We start from the raw sequence: 27176 nt of genomic DNA on the forward strand, positions 1-27176 counted from the left end.
CTTATACAATATGTAGAGGGGGTCCCTGCTTTATCTCCCTCTCAGCTAAGGGGTCCCTGGCCTGAAAACGTTGAAGACCCCTGCTATAAAGTACAAACACTGCCGTGTTGGACTTGTGTCCATAGTCACACAGAAGCGCGCGCATGCATGCATGCACATGCGCGCACGCCGCACACACACACACCCATTCACACTTAAACACACTATTTCACCCTTTAGTTGTTCCCTCCACATCAAAAATATTTTAGATATATACAGATATACTCCTTTACAAAGTTGTATTTGTATAGGAGGAATAAGGAGGAGGATGCAGCAAAGTAATTTTTGTGTCTCAAATGCTACAGATGCTTCAAAAAAGCAGAGAACATTAATGGTGATAAAATAATTTGTGCGCTTAACAAGGTAATGAAGTAATGCATTGATAATGCATTAACTTTGGCAGCCCTACTACATACAGTACGGTATATACCAAATATTGTAACCTTTTGTTCAAATGAGCCATAACGTGTTGTCATGTGCAGGTCAAAACCCTAGTAAATTACTATTTGATAAACGCTTAGTCTATCAAAGCTCAGCCATGACGGCTTATATGAAACAGCCAGGAGGTGATCCGATCCAATTACATGATCAATAGTGAGTTCAATGTAGACATCAGCAGGTCGGCTGTTACATGCTACACACAGCCATCCTGATTTGTTGATTTTCTCTCAAGCGGACCTCGTAAATTAAGTGCAGTATGTGTCCGTCAATATCCTTGTGTCCTTGAACAAGACCATGAACTTCTACCTGTGGTGCTAATTCAATCTGGATCACAATGTTATAATGCTCTGAGAAGCAGCTCTGCGACAGGGCTGACTCTTTAACCCCAGCATTTTAATTTACTGGAAGGACCCTTGCTGACCAGACGGAAATCATTGGCTATAGAGGGTAGATCGCACAATAACAAGACTTATGGGGATTTAAACCGCAGCTCTTATCGATCAACAGCCGCTCTGTTGCCAAACTGCTGATTTTATCCTCTTTTAATATTGTGGTCGAAAAGTAATTTTCCTTCCCTTACTCCCGTGACATAGACAGTGGCTGGAGTCGACTCTCCACAAATGCAGCAGCAGTCACGCACACACACACACACGCACACAGTCACGCACGCACACAGTCACACACACAAACATGCACACACACATCATAGTTATGTAAGTAATGCAAATGATCTCTCTGCATGTGTTCTACCTACAATGTTGCCAGGCGGTGGTGTCATTGTCTCTCTTTCATAATGGTTGTTGGGGGCGTTGCAAAAAAATCTGTCTGCCACCTGTTGGTGATTTGTTATTATAACTCTCTCTCTCTGTGTCTCTCTCTCTCTCTCTCTCTCTCTCTCTCTCTCTGTCCCCCCCCCCCCCCCTTATATCCCTCTCTCTCTCTCTCTTTCTCTTTCAGATCATGACTCGGATGGGAAGAGGGTGTCTGACATGCTGTCTGCAATTGACAAACCACAGGTTGGTATGCACACCTGTAGCCACAGTCACGCACAATTGCACGCACGCACGCACGCACGCACGCACGCACACAACACATTCAGACCTTTGACCACCTACATCTGCTGAACCTTTCTTTCATATTCTAACTCTGAACTAAGTGGATGTTGTCAATAAAACCTTGTATTGTCAACAAATGTTAGCAAATTACAAACAAAAGAAATTGAGTGTAAATCACAGCAAATGTGCAAAATACATACAACAAAAATCACAGCAAGCTAAAATGTATATGTACTGTACTGTATGTTCTGAAGTCCTGGGGGAGAGCCAATACAGTCCACCATAGTACACTTTATTCCTCTGAAACATGCCCACGTCCAATCCGTAGCAAGCAGCATTACACATCACCGGTTTGGCCCCGTTTGGCCTAGCTCAGACCACCCCCTGGAGTGGGGCCAAAATGTACATGCGTTTTGGCCCTCTTCGGCCCCACAGCCCCACTTCGGCTCTGGTCGTGGAAACCCAGCAATAGGGAGATATAGCTGGTGAGTGAGAACATATGTATATGTTTCTCAGTAGGTTGTTCAATGGCTAGAGCTGCAGCACTCCCCAACCTGACCACAAGAGGGTGCCATCCTCCTAGTCACTGCACATTTGAGAGGCCCTCACTCAATTAACTGTCATAAGTACAAACACTGTAACAAACAAACAACACTTGCGCGTGCACGCACACACACACACACACACACACACACACACACACACACACACACACACACACACACACACACGCAGTGTGTTTACTACAGTGTAACTACACTCTTTATTTATGAAATCGATTTTAAAACATTTCAAACTCATCCCTGAAATGGAGAAGGAGATGTGAAAGGAGCTGAAAACCTTTGGGAGATGGTGTCTGAAAGACTGGTTGGGAGGGAGGGAGGGAGGGAGGGAGGGAGGGAGGGAGGGAGGGAGGGGAAGACAGATGAGGTGCTGTAAGTTCAAGGCTTGTAAACCTTCCCTGTGCCAGTGTTTATATGATGCAGTAGATGGATGGAGCTAATTCAACCTCTGTCCTCCCTCACCTCAGATGGCCTGTATACTGACGCGTTTAGCTTACATTTTTACACACTCTTAGTTGAATAAATGCTCAGGAGTTTGTGGTGCAGAGTCGATCAACCGCGCAGCCTCTGAAAAAGGAGGGAGAGCAAAGCGAGCAAGGCAGAGAGGACTTAATGAGGGAGGTGAAGTCAGAGAGGAGGGGAGAGAGAGAGAGATGGATAAACCAAACCAGAGGAGCTGACAGACGATAGCGAAGCATAGCGTCACTGTCGGGCAGAAACCTCGTATCTCCAAGTTTCAAATGTGTAAGTTTTTCCCCGAAGTAAAGCCCTGCTTCATCATACAAGGCTGTCGCACAAAAGTAGTGAAAACATCCGATCTATAAGCACACAACGCCTCGTGGTGCGAGGCGTTGTGTGCTTGTAGATCTGCTATTTTCACTAGTTTAGTTCATTTTTAAAACTATAAATACAAAATGAAGGACATACAAGGTTTCCACCCGGCAACGACGATAGAGAGGTAGAGAAATGAGCTCAAAGAAAAAGAAGGGGGAAAAAGCTGAATGAGAGGGAGATATAGATGCTGAAAAGACCGAAAACTGGCAAGGAGCGGGAGGGAAAAAAGAAAAGCAAAGCAGAGCCTCAAAGAATTAGTTGTAAGTCTTCTGCTTGTGATTGTGCTCATAAATCCTACTGTAGAGAGAGGCAGCTATTGACTTCCAGGTCCCCTCAACTCCTATTGTCGCTATGAGAGAGAGGGAGAGAGGGAGAGAGGGAGAGGAAAGTGGAAGTACTACAGTGTTAATTATGGGTCCATTTTAATTAAATTAACACAGGACTGAGAAATAGATGGAGGGTGAAAGGGAGTGAAGGAGGCAAGGAAGCAAGGAAGGCAAATGTAAATCACTTGTAAGCCTTTTGTGTGTTTGCTGTACATAACGTTAAATTATGGAGCAATGACCTTCAACCTCCCTCACTGATAAGTGAGCAGCGCTTAGAAGGCAGCAGTAATAATAGTATTGTAATTGTTTGCCAGTAGTATAAATGTTTCTTCGCTAATTTGTTGTTTTGTTGTAATGCACCTTCGCCATAGTATCTGTTGTAGTGTTGCTTCTAAGATTGATTGTCTTTCAATACAAAAAGGGCAAAATAATTAAATGCATGAATCAATAATATTATTAATAGCAGTAGAGAGGAAGCGAGTCAGTTTTTATGGCCTCGTTGTGCCTGTGCATTAAAAAGAATCATGTTTTGAGAGACACCTACTGGCATTAGAGTGTGTTATGAGTTTATGATGATATATTATATAGGAGGCAGAGAAGGTCAAAGTCAGATGAGTTCATCCTCTTGCCAGGGACTAGTTTATATGAATCAGACTGTAAATGGATGTTTCTGTAGACCTTTTTAGCTTTCACCTTAAATGGCTTGTACAGAACAGCATGTGTACGCATGTGGTATATAATATGAATTATTGTTATTGCCAGTTATGTCACTAATAACATTTACAAATGATCTACTAGCTATTTATTTGTATTATTTTTTGAAGTAGCCTACAGTAGACCCCTGGGGGACTCTAAGTATACTATATAGGATTCAAGTGGTTAGAAGTAGATATTACAGTATGTAGCTGTCTGAAGTGTGAATGGTACAGTGGGTAATTCCATAATGTTTGTGTCTTAGTCCCCTTTTGTTTGCTAATCTAGTGTTTGAAACTGGGTGTAGAGCTTATTTTTGATTACCTTAGAACAGTGGTTCTCAAAGTGGATTCAAGGGAAGCTGCGGGTTCCTTTACGGCGGTTTAAATCGACCCATACAAGTCTGTAACTCTGACAGTATACAAATGTCAGAGTGAAGCAACGCAAACGCTGCGTTGTGAGCTTGTAGATCTGCTGTTTTCACTAGTTTGAGTCCCGGGCAGATGTCTAATTTCTCTTTTGGGTCTCAAGCTAAAAGGTTTGAGAACCACTGTTCTAACTCATACATAGACACTTTAGACAGTGTAGTCAGACTTGTGGTTGGTTCTACCTTCAGGGCACAGTCATTGCACTGTTTTGTGGATGTGGTGTCTGGAAATACTGGGATTAAAGGACATGTCTTCTCACATACTGCTAAACTCACACCGAAGCGAAACCTCGCCAACATGATATAGATATGAATACGCAGCCTGCAGTATCTAAGGAACACACATATATAACAGTACATTACACACACAGGCACACCGCATCGAAATGCACACACACAGTCAAACCAATATATTTACGTTAAGGAGTTAAGGAGTTGTTTACTAATCAGTTACATTTATTGCCTGAGAAGGCTTAAGAAGGCTTTGTGTGGAGTCTGGAGTGATGGAGGAGGTGACATATTTGATATTTCTGTACCCCAGCGGACTCACGCGCGACTGCACAAAGCCCCCAGGCCCTGCCAGAATGAATCCAGTAACTCTCATAAATGTGTCTGCCAGCTGCCAGAGAATGACAGCTCAAACTGTTGTCTCTCACACACAAAGAGAGCCAGGGACAGGGACAATGTCATAATGACCACATATACTGTACTGTATGTACAACGCGGGAAAGCATCTGTGCTTCGCTTTTATTTGCTATTCAATACTAGCAGATCGACAAGCTCACAGTGAGCTTGTCGATATATGCTATTATTGTTGAACACGTTTGATAGATCTTTGAAAGTGCGAGAACTACTTATTTAGAAGGCATCTGTAGGATCGGCCTCAGGCTCTTAATGGGTTATGTGAAGTAATTTCTTCTTCAAACAGAGAATAGAATAGAAATGGATACCAACATCACAGCTGGGCCTCTTGAACTGATACAGTATCTGATGAAGAGTGTTTCTCTCTCTCTCTCTCTCTCTCTCTCTCTCTCTCTCTCTCTCTCATTGTGTCTCACAGGTGTCCAGCGTACAGGCGCGAGCTGCACGGTTGTCCTGGACCCCTCCTTCAGGCCTGGTCAACAGGCACAGTAACGGAATGCCCGTCTCATGCTCCTACGAAGTGTCTCTGTCAGACAAGGGTCGGGACGGGAAGTTCCGACTCATATACAGGTAAGACACCCACCACGCCCAACTTCTAATTTTTGCTCTCAAACGCAAGCATTCACAGACACGTCAAAAACATATTGTGTCGTGTGTGTGTGTGTGTGTGTGTGTGTGTGTGTGTGTGTGTGTGTGTGTGTGTGTGTGTGTGTGTGTGTGTGTGTGTGTGTGTGTGTGTGTGTGTGTGTGTGTGTGTGTGTGTGTGTGTGTGTGTGTGTGTGTGTGTGTGTGTGTGTGCGTGCGTGTTCAGTGGAGAGGAGTTGGAGTACAATCTGAAAGACCTAAGGCCAGCAACAGACTACCACGTACGGTAAGAGAACACATATTGCTTTCTAATTGTACTAATTAGCTACAGAAGGTAAACAGATGGTGACGTGTTGAAATGTGTTCCTGGTAATGTTGCCTGTAATCTAGGATCTTTGAGCTTTAGTTTCCTCCAGTTGCACTCATTATAAGACCTGAAATATTACATTACACAACACATAACAGTATCTCTCTGTGTATCTCCATGTAATAATATACTGTATGTGGGTGTTTGTGTTTCAGAGTGTCAGCAATGTATAATTCAGTTAGGGGCTTGTGTTCAGAAGTAGGCTCCTTTACCACACACAGCAGTGTCCCCGACGTCCCCTTCCCCCCGAAACTCTCTCACCGCACCAAGAGCACCCTAACCCTACAGTGGAAGGTACGCACGCACGCACGCACGCACGCACGCACGCACGCACGCACGCACGCACACACACACACTAGGGCATTAACGAAAAAGTCGACTCAGTCGACTTCATTATACAAGTCGACTCCCACCAGAGAAAGTCGAAAGTCGAAGTTGAAAAAAAAAATACTTTCTATTTGATGCGAGGCGTTTTGAGCATGTAGATCTGCTATTTTCACAATTTCTGCCTCTATATATTTGACAATTTGGACAATGTTTAATTTGCCACTTTAGAGGTATTAAAAAGTCCATAAATTGTCACTTTGTCACAAGAAATGTGCAGATACCCTCTATACACTTAAACTGTATGTTGGTTTGTTTACAGTTGAGTGAGAAAACAATGTTTCACATTAAGTTAATCATCTGGGGACCCCCCAAAATAATTGGGGGGTTGTGTGTGATGTGATGACGTCATCGAACGATAAAGTCGACTTCAACTCAACGTTTTACTGAGTCGAGTCGACTTGCAAAAATCACAAGTCGTTAATGCCCTAACACACACACACACGCACACGCACACACACACACACATACACACACACACACACACACACACACACACACACACACACACACACACACACACACACATACACTCAACTCTTAGTGATCTTGAGGATGCAACTTGAAAGTTTGTATTAACATGGTAATAGTGACTGAGTGCTTTAATTTTGTTTTATGCAACACATTTAATGTTGTGATTATACATTATCTAATGCTGGCAGGGAAAAACATTTCAACACCCTGTGACCCTTCCTCCCTCGTAATGAGATTAAAAGGACAGATAACAAAACACTGTTATCAACAATATTTTGGATGATGATCCACTTAGAGCAAACCCCTACATATTTTATGCAAATACGTATAATGTATCCAGTTTCAACTCAGTCAGTTAACCACTTTAAACCTGGCATCCCTATTTGAGGAAAGGCGAGCTCCCAGAGAGGCGTTGTGAGCATGTAGATTTTGCTATTTTCACAATAGAACCGTGTTATACAAAATTAACCCATTTAGAACGGGTACACATTATTGTGTATCATTATTTTATGCTTTAACTATTGAAAAATTGCAGATATACAAGCTCGCAGCGCGGCACCGAGTGCCGTGCTGCAAGCATGTAGATCTGCTATTTTTGAAAAACCGTGAAAATTAGAATTTTGACCCGATTCTATAAGTGTCTTTTGAATCCTTCTAAGACTCTTTGAAAAACCTATGTTTCTATGTCAGCAATCTGGCTAGCCATCATCAAAGAAAAGGTCCTTTTCACTTAACTGGAACTCATTTAGTCTGTTCTTGAGAGACTACTATGTCAGTGGTTCTCAAACCTTTTCATGTGAAGGACCCCCAAAATGATATGTATTTGGCCACGGACCCGCATCTCAAAATATCTAGTCCCAGGGACCACCCAGAAGCAGAATTTGAGTTACAAACGTTCGCTTTGAAAATACATATATTCAAAGATTTGCACACATTTTTACGACTTTTTCAAAAATAGCAGATCTACAAGCTCACAGCGGCCTAAATGGGTAAGCAGGACTGAGTTACTCCTAGTTTCATTCCATTGGAGCTACAGACATGTGCCGGGTCATATCACTTTGACTTTGACCTCTCCTGACATGTTCCTCACACCGGCATCACTCCCCCAGACAGGATATGAAATATCGCCGCGTGGAAACCTTGTATGTCCAAAACCGTAACTTTTCCAGGAAATGGTACGAAAATGTTCAGAAATAGAGAAAATAGGAGATCTGCAAGTTCACGATGCATCGTGATGTGACATATTGAGAGCTTGTAGATCGACTATTTTCATAACTTTAGCTTGAGACTATAGCTCCTCCATGACAAAGTAGGACAATAAATTACGTAAACGTTTAACGAAAACTAAAAAGTTGAAATATGGAGATACAAGGTTTTTTTGCCCGACAGCGACAATATCCTGTCTGTTTATAAAAACACTCCTGGTGCATTTCCCCCCGTCACTGCTTAGTGCTTTGTGTCTCACTCAGTTATCTTGTGCTAATCTCTCCATCTCTCTGCATCTGTAATGCGATCTATCTCACTCACAGCCCCCTGGTGACAACGGATCCAAAATCACAAACTACCTGCTGGAGTGGGACGAGGTAAGTCCATCTTTCTTTTCTTACTCTGTCTGTCTGTCCGGTTTAGCTCACTCTCTTTCACAACATTTTGCCTTTTTGGAGCTGTGTGAAGCACAGGCTCCCTATACGTGGCTGTGTGGGTCTGTGTGTGTGTGTGTCTGTGTGTGTGTCTGTCTGTGTGTCTGTATGTAGCCTGAACTTCCTAAACTTCGGCACGCCACTAGTCCCACAGTTTTGCCACCACACACTCGCGCCATATGTCAAATCGACCGGCTTACTCGGGAATCGTGGGCTATTACTTTTCTAAGAGAAAGGTTCTATAGTTTAATTGATATTAATTTATTAGTGAATTAATTTTCCCCATTGACTTATAATGGGAATTGCAAAAACTCACATTCAATTATTTGTCTCTCGCAAACCATAGGGGCTAGAGTTTCAAGACTTGGAGAGGAGGTTCATAATGATTTCAAGGATTAAATAAAAAATACTTGTGTCATTTGGCCGCATGGTGGCGCCATAACACCCCACTTTACGTTTTGGCCTGTAACTCTTGAACCGTAGGTCGGAAAATTTAAAATATTTTTTCCCTGGAATCCTTGGGTCATGACGCATCTCCCCATATAGGCCACGCCCATTTGCGCCATGATAGATTTTCCGCCATCTTGAATTTTCTCCAAAACACACTTTTTGCTCCTTTTCCTACATATTTTCTTCAAATGTCACAAAAATCGGTACACATGATCCACACACACACACACACACACACACACACACACACACACACACACACACACACACACACAGCTCCACTTCACACGGGTGTGATTTTTCCTTTTCGTTCTGTGCTTCTTTTACATTTGCAATAATTCATTTCCCTTAACCCATGGCCCTGTTCGTCGAGCATCCCTCCAAGTCATATCTTCTATCTTATAAAGCATTTCATGGCCTGGCCCAGTTTTACATCACTGACCTACTGTCTCCTAAGACCAATATGATATCTCTCAGTTCTTCAGACAAAGGCCTTCTGGAAATTCCCAGAAATCTCAAAACAAATGGTGACTGGGTCTTTTGCAGTGGTTGCTCCTACATTGTGGAACGCCTTACCTTTGGCTTTACAAAATGCTGAGTCAGTGTTTTTTAGTGTTATACTGTTGTATTGTATTATTGCTGTATTGTATTGTGTTATGTTATCCTGTTTTTACACTTTGTAACATTGTTTCGAAATAAATCTTTATACTCTATAAATAAAATTTACTTACTTACTATCCTTCTATCCTTTTCTGAAGTTTTCCTGCTTGTTTTTCACCTTAACCTTCTCTCAAATGTATATCCTCATCGGTCCATGGGCCCGTGTTATATATATATATACACCTCTCATCTCATCTCATCTCCTCCTCTCCTGATTACAGGGGAAGAAGAACAGTGTTTTCAGAGAATATTACTTTGGAGGCCAGAGGCACTGTAAACTCACCCGGCTGTGTCCTGCCAGTGGCTATACCTTCAGAGTAGCTGCACACAACGACATAGGCACCAGGTAAGAACACAAACTCAACATGCATACAGTGTGCATGCTGTGTATACATGCAGAGGAACACGCTTTTCCCATCCAGTTCAGCCCCCCACTGAACAGAGAACACCGACCCGTAGGAGTCGCTAGTACGGCGACAGAGATCACCCTCCCCAACTGGCTTGCCACCCTTGGACACGGCCAAATGTGTCCGTTGGAGCACCCAGCCAGGCCAGATTAAAACCCCCATTCTCTCTGTGGTGGTGGGTAGGAACTTTACCCTTGTGCCACCCGAGTGCCCCTAATTAGTGTTTCTAATTAATGCCCTTTGTTCCACTGAATGGAAATCTTAATGCCGCAGCTACTTTGACATTCTGTGCTTCCAATTTTGTGGCCCAAGAGAAAGAGCCCCCCCCCCCCACGCTTCAGTTAGGAAGAACTTCACTGGCCTGCTCAGAGCCCTGACCTTCACCCCAGCAAACACCTTTGAAATGAATTGGAATGCCAAATGCCAGCCAGGCCTAATCGGCCAACATGAAGTGTACGACCTCAACCTCACTGATACTCTTATGGCTGAACGTGTCTTTCTTCTGTCTTTGGTATCCTTTCATTAAAGTTTCTTTCTTTCTTTCTTTCTTTCTTTCTTTCTTTCTTATCCTTCCATCTCTTCCTCGACATCGTGAACAGAAGAACTAAATAGTTTAGACTGTTGCCAGGTTCTTGGTTTACCTGGTCTCCAACATCCAAGTTTCTTGAGGCACTATACACTATTTCTGCACTCTATATGTAATAATTACCTTGCTTATTGTAAGACGCTCCGAACAAGAGCGTCTGCTAAATGCCTAAATTGTAATTGTAGACATGGATCAATACATTCACTGAGCCTCTTAAATGAAGCTGGAGTAAAGTCCTTGTGATGTATACTGTAACTGCTCCTATTTCATGTTCCACCTCTACCTTAATATGCTCATTATTGTCACTAACACCTCTCTCTCTGTGCGTGCGTGTTTGTGTGTGCGTGTGCGTGCAGTGGTTTCAGTACGGAGGTGGTATTCTACACCATGGGTACTCTTCCCGCTCTGCCCCTGGCACCTCGCCTGGTGAGGGCAGGGGTGTCCTGGGTGACCTTGGAGTGGGGGCGCCCGGAGGGCAGTCCCAGCGAGGAACAGCTCAAATACACCCTGGAGATCCAGGAGGACAACAGCGTGAGTGCCCCTCACACACTCCCATTGACATGCATTATATTTACACACGCACACACACTCCAGTGGACATGCTTTTTATAGGAATAGTTCACCCACAAAATTACATATTTTCTATTGATTACACTCACAGTGAAGCCTTGCATTCATGGAGATTTCTCTTTTTGTTTATTTGTTTTTGACACATTCATCATTCAATCATTCAATCATTCAATATGAGGCTCAGTAGGAGACTCTAACCCGTCGCCTGCTGTTAATACGCACCGAAAGAATCTCCTACTGGAGACACCACCAGTCATCAAATTATTGGGAATGCAACAAAAACTTAAGAATCTCCATGAACTCAAGTCTCCATGGAGTGAGTCGATAGAAAAAAGTCCTTTTGGGGGTGAACTACTCCTTTAAGGACGCACAGCCCCAACCCCCAAGTGTGATGCAAGAGTAAGATGGTCACTGTGTGAATGTGGTGTACCGTGTCTCTCCCACAGGGAACCGACTTTCATCCAAAGTACACTGGAGAAAACTTGACCTGTACTGTAGAAGGCCTGAAGAGGAGCACACAGTATAAATTCAGGGTAAGAGAGGGTTGTGCTCTGTGTGTGTGTGTGTGTGTGTGTGTGTGTGTGTGTGTGTGTGTGTGTGTGTGTGTGTGTGTGTGTGTGTGTGTGTGTGTGTGTGTGTGTGTGTGTGTGTGTGTGTGTGTGTGTGTGTGTGTGTGTGTGTGTGTGTGTGTGTGTGTGTGTGTGTGTGTGTGTATGTGTGTGTGTTCTGTCTCTTATCAGAACGGTCTTGATGTAGAAAACTCCACCAAGTGGTGGAACAAACACTAGTACACTGCCGACACACACGCACACTGTGTGCACACACAGTGTGCACACGTCCATGGCCTAGTCTAAGAGTTCATCCACGTGCACGCCCCCAGAGCATAGCGAGTTCATTGAGTCATCGTTTCAGTCTTTTCCATCTCTTTCTTTCTCATTTTTTTAATGCTCTCCCTAATGACGGCCAATCATCTTCTCTTTGTCTAGTGAAATAAAAGGCTTTTTGTTAGGTTGCCAGGACTGTCCACCCATCCATCCATCCATCCATCCATCCATCCATCCATCCAGGTGTCTTTCGCTGGCAACACAACCACTATTAATCCAGCATAAAGGAATATAGCAATTTAGAGAAAAACCTGCAATTTAGCCAATAGTGAAAACACCAGCAATTTGACAGTCGTTTAAGCCACCGGGGATGCTCCGCTAGGGCCCCACTGATAGCTGCTGGTAATGTGCTAGGAAACACAATGTCCTGACAGAGTGTGTGTTTGTGAGAGAGAGAGAGAGAGAGAGAGAGAGAGTGTAATTCAGGTTTAAATCTCACACAGACATGAGTATACAGAACCGGTGAACTCGCTCACATGGTCACAGAGTGTTAGGTGAGATGCTAGAGATTGTAAGGTGCAGACAATCACATACAGTATGCGACCGCACACACACGTGAGTGTGTGTGTGTGTGTGTGTGTGTGTGTGTGTGTGTGTGTGTGTGTGTGTGTGTGTGTGTGTGTGTGTGTGTGTGTGTGTGTGTGTGTGTGTGTGTGTGTGTGTGGGGTCACAGGTTGTTTGCATGTGCGAACAGAGGATTGATTGTGTCTGCTGAGGTAATGGAGGGGAGGCGGGGGAGGAGAGGGGAGGTGGGGGAACAAGGGGCAGAGATGAGTGGGAGTCGCTCATTGAAAAGGACACGCGTGTGCCGCTTGATCGATGGAGAGTTTCCTTCCTTACCTTCGCTCCCCTCGTCTTCAGCGCTCTCTCTGCTCTTTCTCTCTGTCCCTCTCTCCATCTCTTTGTCTCTCTCTCTCTCTCTGTCTGTCTGTCTCTCTGTCCCTCTCTCTCTTACCATGCCTCCCATTTAGTGTGCCATTTCGCTCCATTCCTCATTCCCTTTCTCTTTCTCTCTCTTACTCTTTCTCTCCTCTTACCCCGGCACCACATACCTGTTTACAGATGGGCTACATGGCCTCCACTTAACTTGGTTGGCCATTTGCATTGCTTTAATATTTGCCATTTTATACTTACACATTTGAATATACAGCTTGCATATTATAAACGCATTTTCCACATTTCATACCTCGCCAAAAAAATAAAAATAAATAACAAGTGTAATTGGGACTATAATCAAAATTAACTTTTCTTTTTCTCTACAGCTGTTTGCGTCAAACTTGGAGGGAAAGAGCAGTCCCAGTGAGGTGCTGGTCTGTACAACCAGTCCAGACAAACCAGGTCCCCCATCTACACCCTGCATCACTGCAGCGACCCCCTACGGCTTCACCGTCACCTGGGGTAAAACTTGTCTCTGAAACAGATTCTTGTTGTATTGAATGCTAAATGTGATGTTCATCCTGCTGCCAACCCAGTTCATAAGGCCGCCACTGAATCATCACATGTAACGTCAATCACCAGAGTGGGCAGCGTTGACGCATTAATAACAAAACACGTCTAGTGGGTTTAATAATGAACATGGAGAGGCCAGAGCACACATGAACGCAGCAACTCCCACAGCACAGTTTAATTCAGTAGGTTGGAAAGAGAAAGAAGAAGTCATAATTACCTTTTGTGAGTTTCTAGCTTTGATGTCAATAGAAATCATTCCCTTAAATGCCACCAAACTGTACACTGTGTTATTCATTAATTTTAGCAGAACAGGAGATACACTCATTGTCAGCACTCATCATGCAGAATTGTTATAACCTTATAAGACACAGAACTCTCCCCAGTAACAGAGAAATAGTGCAATTACAATGAACTGCAATGTGGCAGTTTCACTGCTCATAATGTTAAATTACTCTTTGGTTTTGTTAGGACAGAATTCTTCAGAAAGAAAGAGAGAGAGAGAAAGAAAGAAGGAAAGAAAAAAGAAATAGAGAAAAAGAGAAAGAAAGAAAGGAAATGGATAGCAAACTTCCTCTTAATAAACCACAAAAACAAAATGTATACTTTTATAAAAACTTTGAATATACTGTAATATATGTTTTCGTATCAATTATTCATCTAGCTAATACATTAGTGTTCATACGTTCACACATACTGCATGTGACGGTGGTGTGATGCTTGTGTCCTGTAGATCCCCCTCAGGACAACGGTGGCTCAGAGGCTCTCACATACCTACTGGAGATCTCAGAGGGATGCTCTGAAGGTAGGCAACGTCTTTTCCTAACTTCACCTTAACCCCTCCCCCACCCCGGACACCTTGAAAACAAAATAAAAACTAAGCTGCGATGACTAAAACTGAGACAAAATATATTGCCAATTTTGTCAACAAATAAAAACCAGACTAAGATGACAAATAAAAGGACCTCTACTTTATATATTAAAGAGAAATTGGAAGCAGGATTTGGGCAGCAGATTGCAGAGATGGACTGGCACAATATTTGTAAGACACAGTGCAACGGCCACAAGCTCTAGAGTGTGGAGGGAGTTTAGCTGGAAGAACATTAGATGCTTCATAACTCCAAAGATCAGAGGAAAAGTCGCAGCAGAGAAACAACCATGCTGGAGACTTTGTGGAAACATGGACGCTGATCACCAGCATATATTTTTGAACTGTCCAAAAATTCACACATTTTGGGATGAAGTGTGGTCAGTAATAAAAGAGATATTGAAATATGAAATACCAAAGACAAGTGTGGTATGATATCTAGGAAACTTGACGCAGGAAAACACACATGGAGACGACAGGTATCTGGTCAAGGTGCTACTGGAAGCCAGAAAAAAAAAAAAAAAAAAAAAAAAGACAATAACGAGATCATCGTATAGAAGTGACTCTCCAACTTGTAGAGGACATGTATGTGATGGAGAGATTTACACAGACTCAGGATACAAGAGGAGCTGTTTCTTGAAAAATGGGAGAAATTCACGACCCGGAAGAATGACGATGGATTGATATGGACTGAAATATGACAAAGAAAATTGTGTAAAAGTTGACCCTGTGAATCTTATATTTACAATTGGCTTAAAGCCGCAGCCCACTTCAAGCAACGGACATGAAGCCTCCAAGCAACGGACATGAAGCCTCCACAAAACGGACATGTTTGAAGCCTATACTCACACAGGCACTGAGAGAGAGAGAGAGAGAGAGAGAGGGAAGGGGAGAGGAGCGGGGCAGTGTATCGAATTACATTTACAACAGAGAGGGAGGGCTGTGTCACACATACACACACACACACACACACACACACACACACACACACACACACACAAAAATAGCTAATAGTTAGCTCACAACTTTCCACTTTTCTCTTTCACCTCAATCGCAGTAACATCCGTATACACCACGTCATCGCATCACCGATACGTTTTATTTTTTATTTTTCTCAATTTTTTTTTCTTCTCAAAAAACTTTTTTTTCTCAAAAAACTTTTTTTTCTCAAAAAACTTTTTTTTCTCAAAATTTTTTATCTTCTCAAAAAACTTTTTTTTTCTCAAAAAACTTTTTTTTACGCAAAAAACTTTTTTTTACTCAAAAAACTTTTTTTTCTCAAAAAACTTTTTTCATATTTGGCCATTACACACACCACACTGCCGCAAAAATAGTATAAAACAATACATCAGATCGTGGCCACCCTGTACCTCAGGGGTTTGTTTTCGACGAATATCTACTCCTTTTTTTTTTGTTATCAATTATTTTTATTTTCCATAACATAAAATTAGAGACATACATATGAATAGAACAAGAAAAAGTAAAACATTAATCAAAAGAAAAATGCAATTAACAGACAAACACAAACAATAGCAAAACAAGAAAAGGAAAAGAAAACCCACCCACCCCCTTTCCCCGGACCAACACGGAATGTACAATAGTGCATGCCTGTGCTAGGCTGTTACCACTATATAGTGATTTCTTGAATCATAGCCTTAAGCTTATCTGCAATGTCCGACCACATATTAATGTTTTCTTCTTTTGCTCCGTGTAACCTTGCTATCGACTGCTCTAAATATACTATATCTAGAAAGGTTAAGGCCCACTGGCGAAACGTTAACGTATGAGGAGGTTTCCACCGCGTAGCTACCATCTTCTTCGCCGCCGTTAATCCAGCAAAGAAGATGCGCTTGCGTATATTGTTTAGTTGCAACTGTGAGACGTCATTTAATAAAAATAAAGAAGGAGAAGATATGATATTAATACTAAAAATAGTTGAAAGTTTTGAGGCAACCATATTCCAGAATGACGACACATTTGGGCATTCCCAAACCATGTGAAGGAAGGTACCAATACTATTTGAGGCGCAGAGAGTGCAGTTGGGATTATTCAAAATCCTCATAGCACATAGTCTGCGGGGAGTTAAATAAGTCCGATGAACAAAATTTAAATGAATTTGTTGATGGTCTGGATTTCTAGAAGATAGCCTAATGTTAGACCACACTGTGTCCCAACAAAAGTCAGGGTCCAAATTTGGTACATCATTCCTCCAAACAGTATCAACAGATAGGGGCCCATAACTACAGTCTAATAAAAAACCATAGAGGGTGGAAACCAAACCTCTTGTTCTGTTACCATCACAGATAAACTCATGGAAGGGGTGCAATCTAAGGGGAGCTTGCCATGGGACCCCATAGGTCCTCATGGACAATCTCAGTTGGAAGTAGAAAAAAAGGGTATTTCCAGGCAGATTGAAGATGTCACACAAATCTCGAAAAGGTCGTAAACCATTTCTATCAAATAAGTCCCCTAATGTACGAATCCCCTTAGCCCTCCACCTTGGAAAGCGAATGGGGCGATCCTCGATTAAAAGTCTTTGATTATTGAACACTGGGGAAAATAAGTTCCATTTACAATCAATCTTACACATCTTTTCAGCTGCTCTCCATACTGCCACTAAATGAGAAATGATAGGTCCAAAGCGAACTTTGCATTGATGTGTAGTTATGTTTGAATAGATAAGATCTCTCAATTCAACAGGCTGCACTAAACTCTCCTCAAGCTCTCTCCAAGAAACCTTATTTGCTGGGTTAAACCAATTTAAAAGGGGGCGGAGCGTGAAGGCCCAATAATAAAATTTAAAGTTGGGCAATGAAAGGCCGCCATCATCTCTAGCACGCTGTAATAGAGAAAGTTTAAGACGAGGGCGTTTCCCTTTCCACACAAACTTAGATATCGAAGAGTGAAGCTTATTCCAGTATTGCGGCGGTGGTGGCAAAGGGAGCATAGAGCTTACAAAGTTAACCCTAGGAAGAACATTCATCTTTATGATTGAAACTCGAGCTTGGAGAGAGTTGGGCAAAGATGACCATCTATCTAAATCAAGACAAATCTTATTTAGAGTGTCACCATAGTTGTTCTTAACAATAGCCTGAAGAGAGGGGAAAATATCTATGCCAAGATATTTGAATTGGCTTACTACTGGGATTATGGGCGGCAGGATAGCAGATCTCATCTGATCATTTAGAGGTAGAAGGGCTGACTTCGTCCAATTAATTTTGTAGCCGGAAATGGAACTGAACTGATCAAAGATTTGAAGGACATGAGTAATTGACTGTGGTGCATTCTCAATGAACAGTAGAATATCGTCAGCATATAGGGAAATGCGATGCTGTGTGTTGTTAATCGAAACAGGAGTAATATCTGCAGACTGACGCACTGTCTGAGCCAAGGGTTCGAGTGAAAGTGCGAAAAGGAGAGGACTAAGGGGACAACCCTGCCTCGAAGATCTGCCAATCGTGAATAGCGGCGAACAGATCTTACCGGTTAGGACCATCGCTGACGGATTAGAATAAAGTACTTTAACAAAATGTATGAATGAAGCACCAAATCCCATTTTATCTAGTACAGCCCACAGGTAAGACCATTCCAGACGATCAAATGCCTTCAACGCATCGAGCGACAACACTGCGGCGGGGGTCCTCAGCTCCTTAGCCCTATCGATGATATGCAATAGTCGTCTAGCATTATCAGAGGCTAGTCTAGTTCCTATGAAACCTGTCTGATCACAGTGTACTAAGGTGGTCATAAAACCCTGCAAGCGACGCGCAAGCACCTTAGCAAAAACTTTTAGATCAGAATTCAAAAGTGAAAGCGGTCTATAGCTTGCGCAATCTGTGGGATCCTTGTTCTTCTTCAACAATAATGATATAATAGCTACATTCACATCCCTGGAGAAAGAGCCACTTTCAATTGCATATCGAAACATGTCTAGCATCAGCTGACCTAGATCTTCCCAAAAGATGGCATAAAGTTCAGGGGGTATCCCATCCAAACCAGGCGACTTGCCCCTACGCATTGCGAGCACAGCTTCCTGTAATTCCGCCAGATGGAGCGGTCTATCTAAGGCTTCCGCATCCGCCTCGCTAAGGGTTGGTAACTGTATGTTGGATAAAAAATTATTGCATACTGCATCATCGTGAATGACCTCGGAGGTGTAGAGCTCATCATAAAAAGCACGAAACGTGGCATTGACCTCTTTGGGTTCTGTAACCATGGCTCCCGTTGTTGATTTGACACTAACAATATCAGCAAAATGCTCATTGGATCTAAGACGTAAAGCCAGTAAGTGACTGGGTCTTGCACTATTAAAATAGTAGTTTTGCCTTGTGCGTTTCATTTGAAATTCTGAGCGGCGCTTGAGAATGGAGTTAATTTCTTTCTTAACTAGCTCCCTCTGAGTTGCTGTACTAACATCAAAGTTATTTTGGAGAGAATTATCCAAAGTAGAAAACCGAGATTCCAATTCCACCAGTTTGGCTGACCTTAATTTTCTCTGAGTGGACGCATAGAGGGTTGTATTACTCCTGATAAAGCCTTTAATTGCATCCCAAAGAATTCTGGGATCCTCAACTGAGCCTGTATTGATATTTATAAATTCACGCAAACCAGTTTGAAACTGAGCTACAAATGCCGCATCGCGCAGCAGTGTGGTGTTAAACCGCCATCTAGGAGCTCTATCTATAACCTGTTTCAGTGAAGCAACACACAGCACCGCCTTGTGATCCGAGAGTGACATTGGGAGCAACTCTACCTTGGCAATTTTATGAAACAAGCTAACAGGGGCAAAAACGTAATCGATCCTAGAGAATGAAGCATGCCTACCCGACAGAAAAGAAAAATCTCTAACCGTTGGGTTCATTAAACGCCAGATGTCGAGTAAGCCAGTTGAGTTTGCCCAAGCACGTAGTTCTGCAGACGCTAGTGCTTGTTCTCTGCTTTCTACCCCAGTGGATCTATCTAGGTTATGTTGCCATGTTGCATTGAAGTCAACACCAACAATGATTTTGAAATCCGTCAGTTCCAATAAGGTTTTAGTTAGTAATTTGTAAAACTCTTTGTCTAAAACATTTGGAGCATACACAGAGACTAGTGCTAGCATTTTACCCTCCAAGCGGATTTTAGCAACAGCTATCCTCCCGTCACTGTCAGACCAATCACCCAAAGAATCCAACCTAAGGTTACGTCTAGCCAATATGGCTACTCCCTTGGTTTTGGAAGAAGCAGCTGAAAAGGCTAAAACACGATAATGTTTATTAGCCAATCGGTTGGAATGCTCTTTTAAAAGATGAGACTCCTGTATAAATGCAAAGTCAATTGATTTAGATCGCAAAACCCCCAAAATGCTGGTTCGCTTATGCGGTATATTCGCTCCCCTTACATTGAAACTTAGAAATTTATATTCTGTCATAATTGTGGTTCAAACCATACGCACAGCAAGCACAGTAGAACATTTTAGAATTTCCTAGTTGGTCCCTCACAACAAACCTTCCCAACAGAAAAACAAAACAACCCCAAAAGGAACAGAAAGGAAAAAGCAACATCAAACGAACATAAAAAAACACATAACATTGAAGCTTGAGGGGGAAAACCCCATTAGCATCAGAGTGCACAAAAACAGTTCCCCACCCCATCAACCTATTAGTCAACCTTCATTTCACTCTGTCAGAGAGTGCAAACAAGTAACTGCCCAAAAGTAACCATACATTGCCCTCTGGTGGTTATGTAAATATATAACAGATCACCAAAGTAAAAACAACAACAACAAAAAAGTGCCTTCTTGTGGCTGAATAGCTCTCAAACATTCCATCAGCTCAAATTATGATCAATCTCCCCACTTCATATCACTTAAATAAATGAGAATGGTATGTTAACATTTCTAGTAAAGAAGGGGGAGAGAAAAAAGAAAAGAATAAAGGGAAAAAAAAAAAATTGAGGGGACTATAACAACTGTAATAATAATAATCAGTCCAGCATTAGGCCCACTTAGAATGTGATAAAGCCCTATAAGCCACGCTAATGCAAATAACCAAACACTTGTGACAGATAAGTGGAAATAAGGCTGTCACCACGACAAGGCACTAATATAATATTAATAATAAAAATAAATAAAAAAGGAAATCAGTGTATATGATATAAAAATATATGCACTTACATATGTAGTTAGAAATAGAAATTAAAAGCACATCCGGGGGGCCATATGCAGCAAAGCACACACAGTGTTAATGCATACTGCGCCACATACAGCCCCCCCATGCATCCATGCATACAAACCACAATTACTAATTAGAAGGGGGAAAAAAAAGGAAAGAAAAGAAAAGTCTGTATACATAAGTATTTACATAAAACACAGTTATGTATGATCAGGAAACCATATACAACACAGCACACATAATGCATACTGCGCCATATACAGCTCCCTGTACATGCCCAAAAGGCCAGTGCAAACTTAGATAAATGTCAATCATATTAGTTAAGTCTGTTTCCGTCTTAAACAGTAAACTACCATACTTCAAACAGTGAACCTACCCAATCACGACTACAAAATAAATATCCCAATACAGAGCTCCCCTCTCCCCCCATCAAGAAATTAACATTTTAACAAGTAAATTAACATTTTAACAAGTAAAGTAGGTAAATAACTACCCCCCCCCCCCCCCCCCCAGACAGCGGATCCACAAGCACGTAGAGCCAACGCGCCACGAGATCGTACATCCGCCAGCTATTGAGATTAGAAAAAAAAAGGAAAAAAAAGAACGAGTCAATGAGCCAGGGAGAGAGAGAGAGAGAGAGAGAGAGAGAGAGAGAGAGAGGAGAAGCAGAGATAGGTAGAGAGACATAGAGAAAGGGCGGGAGAGCGAGTGGTCTCTGGAACCGCGGAGCCTTCACAATTTAGACCATATTATTTATATCTGTTTCACCTTAAACAGTAGGCTACATTACTCAATACAAAGGCCAAAGCCCAGTCTCGCCCTCCTACCCGAAAAAGTAGCGTTTTAGGCGGCATAAACGAACCATAAACTAACAACCAACATAGCCGCCATTACCTAACAGAAAGAGAGAGAGAGAGAGAGAGAGAGAGAGAGAGAAAGACACACACACACACACACACACACACACACACACACACAGCGAGAGAGAGAGCCAGAGAGAGAGAGAGAGAGAGAGAGAGAGAGAGAGAGAGAGAGAGAGAGAGGGAAAGCCGAGATAGATAGAGAGACATAGAGGGAAGACGATAGAGAGAGCAGGCTCCGTCCGAACCGCGACACGGAACACGTTAGACAAAGCCTAACAGAGAGAGATAAAACCCTCTAGACCTATATAGTAAGCAGCACAACGCTCAATAAGAGCAAAGAAAAGGAATACAATAATAACAAGAACAATGTCCATTATATTCAAACAAAAAAGACAGTGAATTATGCTTATAGCTTTAGCAGCCCTAAATCCTCTCTCCTTGCGGTAACCTAAATTAAAACGAGTAACACCCATCTGCTTACAGATCTTGTTAAAAAATAAAACAAATAAAATAGGTATTATGAAACGAAACACTTGAAAACACAACGTCAAGTCAGATGATGAGTCCAAAACAATAAGTAGGCTTACATTAACAACTCACCCTTTGGGGAGGAGGAGGAGGAGAGAGTGAGGAAAGAAAGACGCTGCGTAAAAGTCATCTCCAAAGTCCCAGCCAGCTTACCAACAGTCCATTAAAGGCAAAAGGAAATCACATCGGCAGAATGTGTTTGAAAGCACGCGATCACGAAAGCAAAAGTGTCCCTGGTAAAAGTTAGTTCTCTGTAACTGTCGTCTCATCATCCTGCGTAGCTAGAGTCTCGTCCGCAGCACCTGGAGTCTTGAACTTATCCTTGCAAAAGGCCAGAGCTTCCTTGGGTGAGTTGAAAGTAGAAGTCGCCTCATCCACGGTTATCCAGAATTTGCTCGGGTGCCTTATTCCGTATTTAACCCCTTCCGCGGTGATGGAACGTAGGAATTCCTTTACTGGCCCGAAAGCTGCCCTTCTCTTTGATGTTTCAGCAGACCAGTCGGGGAAAATATACACCTTTTTGCCATTGTATGTCAGTTGGCCTGCTTTCCTGGAGAGCTGGAGTATGCGTTCCTTTACTCGGAAAAAATGGATCCTTGCCAGGAAAGCCCTTGGCTTATCAGAACGTGGATTGCCGGTCCGATGAGCACGATCCACCTCCGGGGGGGAGTCGGGAAACTCGTCGGGGAATGTTTTCTGCAAAAAAGACTGGATAAAGGCCACTGGGTCAGCCTTTTCTAGCCCAGGAGAGATCCCAATCACTCTTATGTTGTTCCTACGACTCCGGTCTTCTGCTATGACGAGCTTCTCCTCCAGATTAGCACATCTTCTCTCCAATTCAGTGATACACATCTGCAAACTGTCCATGGAGGAACCAAAGTTCTCAATGGCCTCCCCCTGTTCAGCCACGGTCGTGTTCAGCGTGGCGACTGCAGGACGCAGCTCCTTTCCGAAGTCATCAATCTTCTTCAGTAATTTCTTCTCCAAGCCAAGCATCATGGGTTGAATAAAACCATCCATAAACTCTTTCAGTGATTCCTTGAGGACCTCGCGCAGCATGCTCTTTGTAACCGGAGCGTCAGCGTCGCCCTGCATTGCGCCGGCCATGTTGTCGGCGTTTGCGGTCGGAGACCTGGTACTCCTCGACCTCGTGTTAATCGTATTCGGCATGAAACACGAAACAACTGCAAAAACAGACGCTCACCAGTGTTTTGGGCGTTTAAAGTCTCAAAAGAACTATAAAGGCAGTAAAAAATGGGCTTAAAAAATGTGAAAACTATGCACCTCCACAGAGCTCAACAAACGCGTCCTACTCGGTCGCCATCTTGTCGGAACTCCCACGAATATCTACTCCTATAGACACAACGCGACAACCTAGAGGGGAGGCCGGCGTAGCCGGCCGACCTTCTAGTGTCTGTACATGTGAGAGAGAAAAAAATTAGGAAGATGTTAGGCTAGTGGAGAAGTGGTTTGAACGAAGGTGCCACTTTTCCCGAAAATAGCAGCTCACACCGCATGTTGTGAGCTTGTAGATCTGCTATTTTCAGCTTGCAGGCTGCAGCTAAGTATAAATCAGTAAAAACTCAATAAATATATTGTTAAAAAAAAAAAGTATAAATCAGGCTTTACGACAACATCACGGCCTGCTAAGATACATTTTAGTCGATTAAATTATCTGTAGATTTAGTCGACTAACATTTCAGATGACTAACATTTTTTAAAACTGAATGGAATTTTATTCAAAAGACTAAAACTGCATCAAAATGTGTCAACAGTGTTTGGGCAGGTTTGGTACTGTAGACCTAATTTCCAGCTGTGTTAAAACAAACTGTTGACTTAAACTTCACATCTTGCTGCAGGGAGCTGCGGTCATGTGACACCTGCAGTCATTGAGATGTTTTGCTAAATAACGTAGGGAGTACCCCTTACATAATTACAGTACGGGAAAGAAGGAAAAAATCTAAATCATTGTGCGAAACGCAGAACAGGTGTTTAAATAACAATACCCTGCCATTTCACAGGCATAATGATGCATTTCATAACTCAACGCCTACATCGTACGATCATCAAAAGGACAAAGAGCAACACAATGTGGCGTATACGGTTGTTAATTAGGTCAAGAACACCTACTGTATGTCGACTATGGTAAATGTGCCTATTATGAAGAGTTGTGTAACCACTCTGATTCCCTGCTTTGTGTGTGTGTGTGTGTGTGTGTGTGTGTGTGTGTGTGTGTGTGCGTGTGCGTGTGCGCGTGCGTAGCAAATCAATGGGAGGTAGCGTACAGTGGTCCAGCAACAGAGTGTGTTTGCGAGCGCCTGACGCCTGGGACCTCCTACCGTCTACGTGTGTGTAGCATCAGCACAGGAGGACACAGCCCAGTAAGACACACACACACACACACACACACACACACACACACACACACACACACACACACACACACACACACACTCACAGCCGGTATTTGAAGGGTGGGCATTTGAGGACACAGCCTCAGAGGAAAGTAGACGTTAAACACATACAGTACAACCACACATGCAGTAATGCAGTGGTTCTCAACCTGTACTGTAGGTCAATTATTTTGGTGGGTCCCCAGATGATTAGTTAAATGTTAACATTGTTTTCTCACTCAACAGTAAACAGACCAACATACAGTGTATACATGGTATCTGCACATCTCTAAAGTGACAATTTAAGGACTTTAAAGACCTTTTTAGTACCTCTGGTCAAACATTGGCCAAATTGCTAAATGGAATGGATCGAGTCAAACTAAATGTAATGCCAACTCCTACAATTCAAAGTGCTTGTGAAAGGTGGGGGGTCCCCAGTTCAAATATTATTATTTGTGGGGTCACGGACTGAAAGGTTTGAGAACCACTGCAGTAGTGGACGAGTGGGTGCTGACAAAGTTCCTCGGGCTGCATATCTTGCAGTGACGCCTCAGGATCCGCGTAAGATGTAAGATCCTGAATATTAATTTAACTCTGAAAGATCCCACTCTTGATAATCAAATTCCTTTGTGATGATTGATCGTTGTTATTTGACTGCATTTCCCATGCTCCTCTCTGCTCCCCAGTGTACTGTTAGTGTTCCGGTCCGTACGTTAAGTGTCCCTCCAGGGCCCTGCCAGCCGCCCAGAATTGTGGGTAAAGCCAAACACAAGGAAGTTCAGTTAGAGTGGGGTGAGTGTGCATGAACACAAACACACACAAACATACATACATACAGTATGAACCCTTTGTCTCTCTCTCTCACACACACACACACACACACACACACACACACACACACACACACACACACACACACACACACACACACACACACACACACACACACACACTGTGTTGTTTTTGTTTGCTTGAGAGCTTTTGGCTGCTTTTCAGTAACACTTACATCAACCTCTGGCTGCTCAGTGCGTGCCACACTGTCCAACATTAATGCAACCATATTTTCAACCTAATCCATCAATAATTTATCCCATTAAAAAGCCTAATTCCAGCCTACCCTCACCTAATGCTGTCCCATTACGGCTGATTAGAGTTGTTTCGCATTGGCAGGCATGAGCCTCCAGTTGTGTTATTTGATTTGATAAATGTGGACTGACATTAAAAATTCAAAAAATGAAAGAAGTTGAGGAAGCTCTCGCTTCAACCGGTGAAATATCCCTGGCCTGTGATTGAATCAGGCTAGTTTGGGGTAGCGTTGGGACCATTAGCGGACTGATTTGAAGGTCAGACATTATTCATAGCAGGCATTTTCCCGCCCTCCTCATTAATCTCACATCATCACCACTGGGAATAGATGGAGGAATAGATCAATGAAGGCAGGAATCCCATATCCGGCGAGACGTTTATCCGATCGTTATAATGATCAAAACATCTGGTTATTATAGACTGGGAAAGTACTAGTAACGGGTTCAGCATGCCTGGTGTTTCTGGGGCTTGTTGCACTTGTTTAGCAACGTGTGAATCAGCGCGTTCAGGTTTCAGTCTCTCTCTCCCACTCCCCACGTTCCGCTCTTTCTCTCCCTCCCTCTATCATTTAGATTTTTTCCCTCTTCTAATTTATTTTTCGACTCTGGTTCTGCCCGTCCAGACTCTCCCCTCTCAGAGGGAGTGTGTGAGGAGTGTGTGTTCAGTCTGGAGATGAGCGAGGGAGACGCTGAGCCAGCAGAGTTGTACCACGGGACGGAGCTGCAATGCACCGTGGGTAGTCTGCTACCTGGAGCCACGTACAGCTTCCGGCTCCGGGCCGCCAACGAGGCTGGGGTAAGACACACGCACGCGAGCACGCGTGCACACACACACACAAACATACTGTATAGTAGTGGTTCTCAACCTGTGGGTCGGGACCCCCAGGGGGGTCCCCACATTATTTTGGGGGGTCCCCAGATGATTAACTTGATGTGCCACATCGTTTTCTTTTTCAACAGTAAACAAACCAACATAAAGTCTAGGTGTATCTGCACATTTCTAAAGTGACAATTTAAGGACTTTTTAGTACCTCTAAAATGACATATTAAACATTGGCCAAATTGTCAAATATTAGAGGCAGAGATTGTGAAAATAGCAGATCTACATACTCACAACGCCTCGCGTTGTGAGGTGTTGTGAGCATGTAGATCTGCTATTTTCACAATAGAACCGTGTTGTACGAAATGTAATGCCTTAACTCTTAGTGCTGGTCAGGGTGGGGGGTCCCCAGTTAAAAAATGATTATTTTGGGGGTCGCGGCCTGAAAAGGTTGAGGACCACTGCTGTATAGAATAAGTTTCAGGCTCTATACGATAACACAGCTGCCTTGAACATCCTGCTTGATCCCGTTGCCCTGGGAACCAACATAAACGGTCAGAGAAACAACACCTGTTTGCTACCTAGCCAGTTGGCCTACAACAACAAAAAAAAGTGTCCGTAGAATTGTTACAGTCAGTTTGTTTTGAAACGGAATTAGCTGTGTGGGCAGTATGATTGTTATGGGCCATTAAATATCAGCACAGAGAGGACTATGAAAATGTTCTGATAATTAAAAACAAAACAATTACATGCGTGCGCACATGCGTGCGCGCACACACACACACACACACACACACACACACACACACACACACACACACACACACACACACACACACACACACAGACACGTACATACATAGTACATAGTAGTGATGCGCGGGTCAGCTTTTTACGACCCACAGCCCGCACGAAACGTAACCCGCCTGCGCCCGTGCCGCAGAACAATATATAAATCAACGAATCCGCCCGCCCCGCAACCCCCATTTAAAAA

The 27176-nt window shown here is 43.0% G+C and overlaps 1 protein-coding gene across 2 annotated transcripts in view; it reads left to right on the forward strand.

Annotated features, from left to right (window-relative positions):
• The window catches only part of fndc3ba (fibronectin type III domain containing 3Ba), a 165913-nt gene that overhangs the window by 104821 nt on the left and 33916 nt on the right, over window positions 1–27176 (forward strand). For both annotated transcript variants that reach the window (XM_080751206.1, XM_080751207.1), the window contains exons 8-20: window positions 1438–1496; window positions 5439–5590; window positions 5832–5891; window positions 6128–6266; window positions 8360–8413; window positions 9802–9926; window positions 10930–11104; window positions 11590–11676; window positions 13290–13425; window positions 14207–14278; window positions 24147–24265; window positions 24964–25069; window positions 25986–26158. In XM_080751206.1, the coding sequence (XP_080607332.1) occupies window positions 1438–1496; window positions 5439–5590; window positions 5832–5891; window positions 6128–6266; window positions 8360–8413; window positions 9802–9926; window positions 10930–11104; window positions 11590–11676; window positions 13290–13425; window positions 14207–14278; window positions 24147–24265; window positions 24964–25069; window positions 25986–26158 (1457 nt within the window). The remainder of the gene's footprint in view (window positions 1–1437; window positions 1497–5438; window positions 5591–5831; window positions 5892–6127; window positions 6267–8359; window positions 8414–9801; window positions 9927–10929; window positions 11105–11589; window positions 11677–13289; window positions 13426–14206; window positions 14279–24146; window positions 24266–24963; window positions 25070–25985; window positions 26159–27176) is intronic.

The sequence above is a fragment of the Nannobrachium achirus genome (assembly GCF_963921795.1).
Source record: "Nannobrachium achirus genome assembly, chromosome: 20".
Taxonomy (NCBI): domain Eukaryota; kingdom Metazoa; phylum Chordata; class Actinopteri; order Myctophiformes; family Myctophidae; genus Nannobrachium; species Nannobrachium achirus.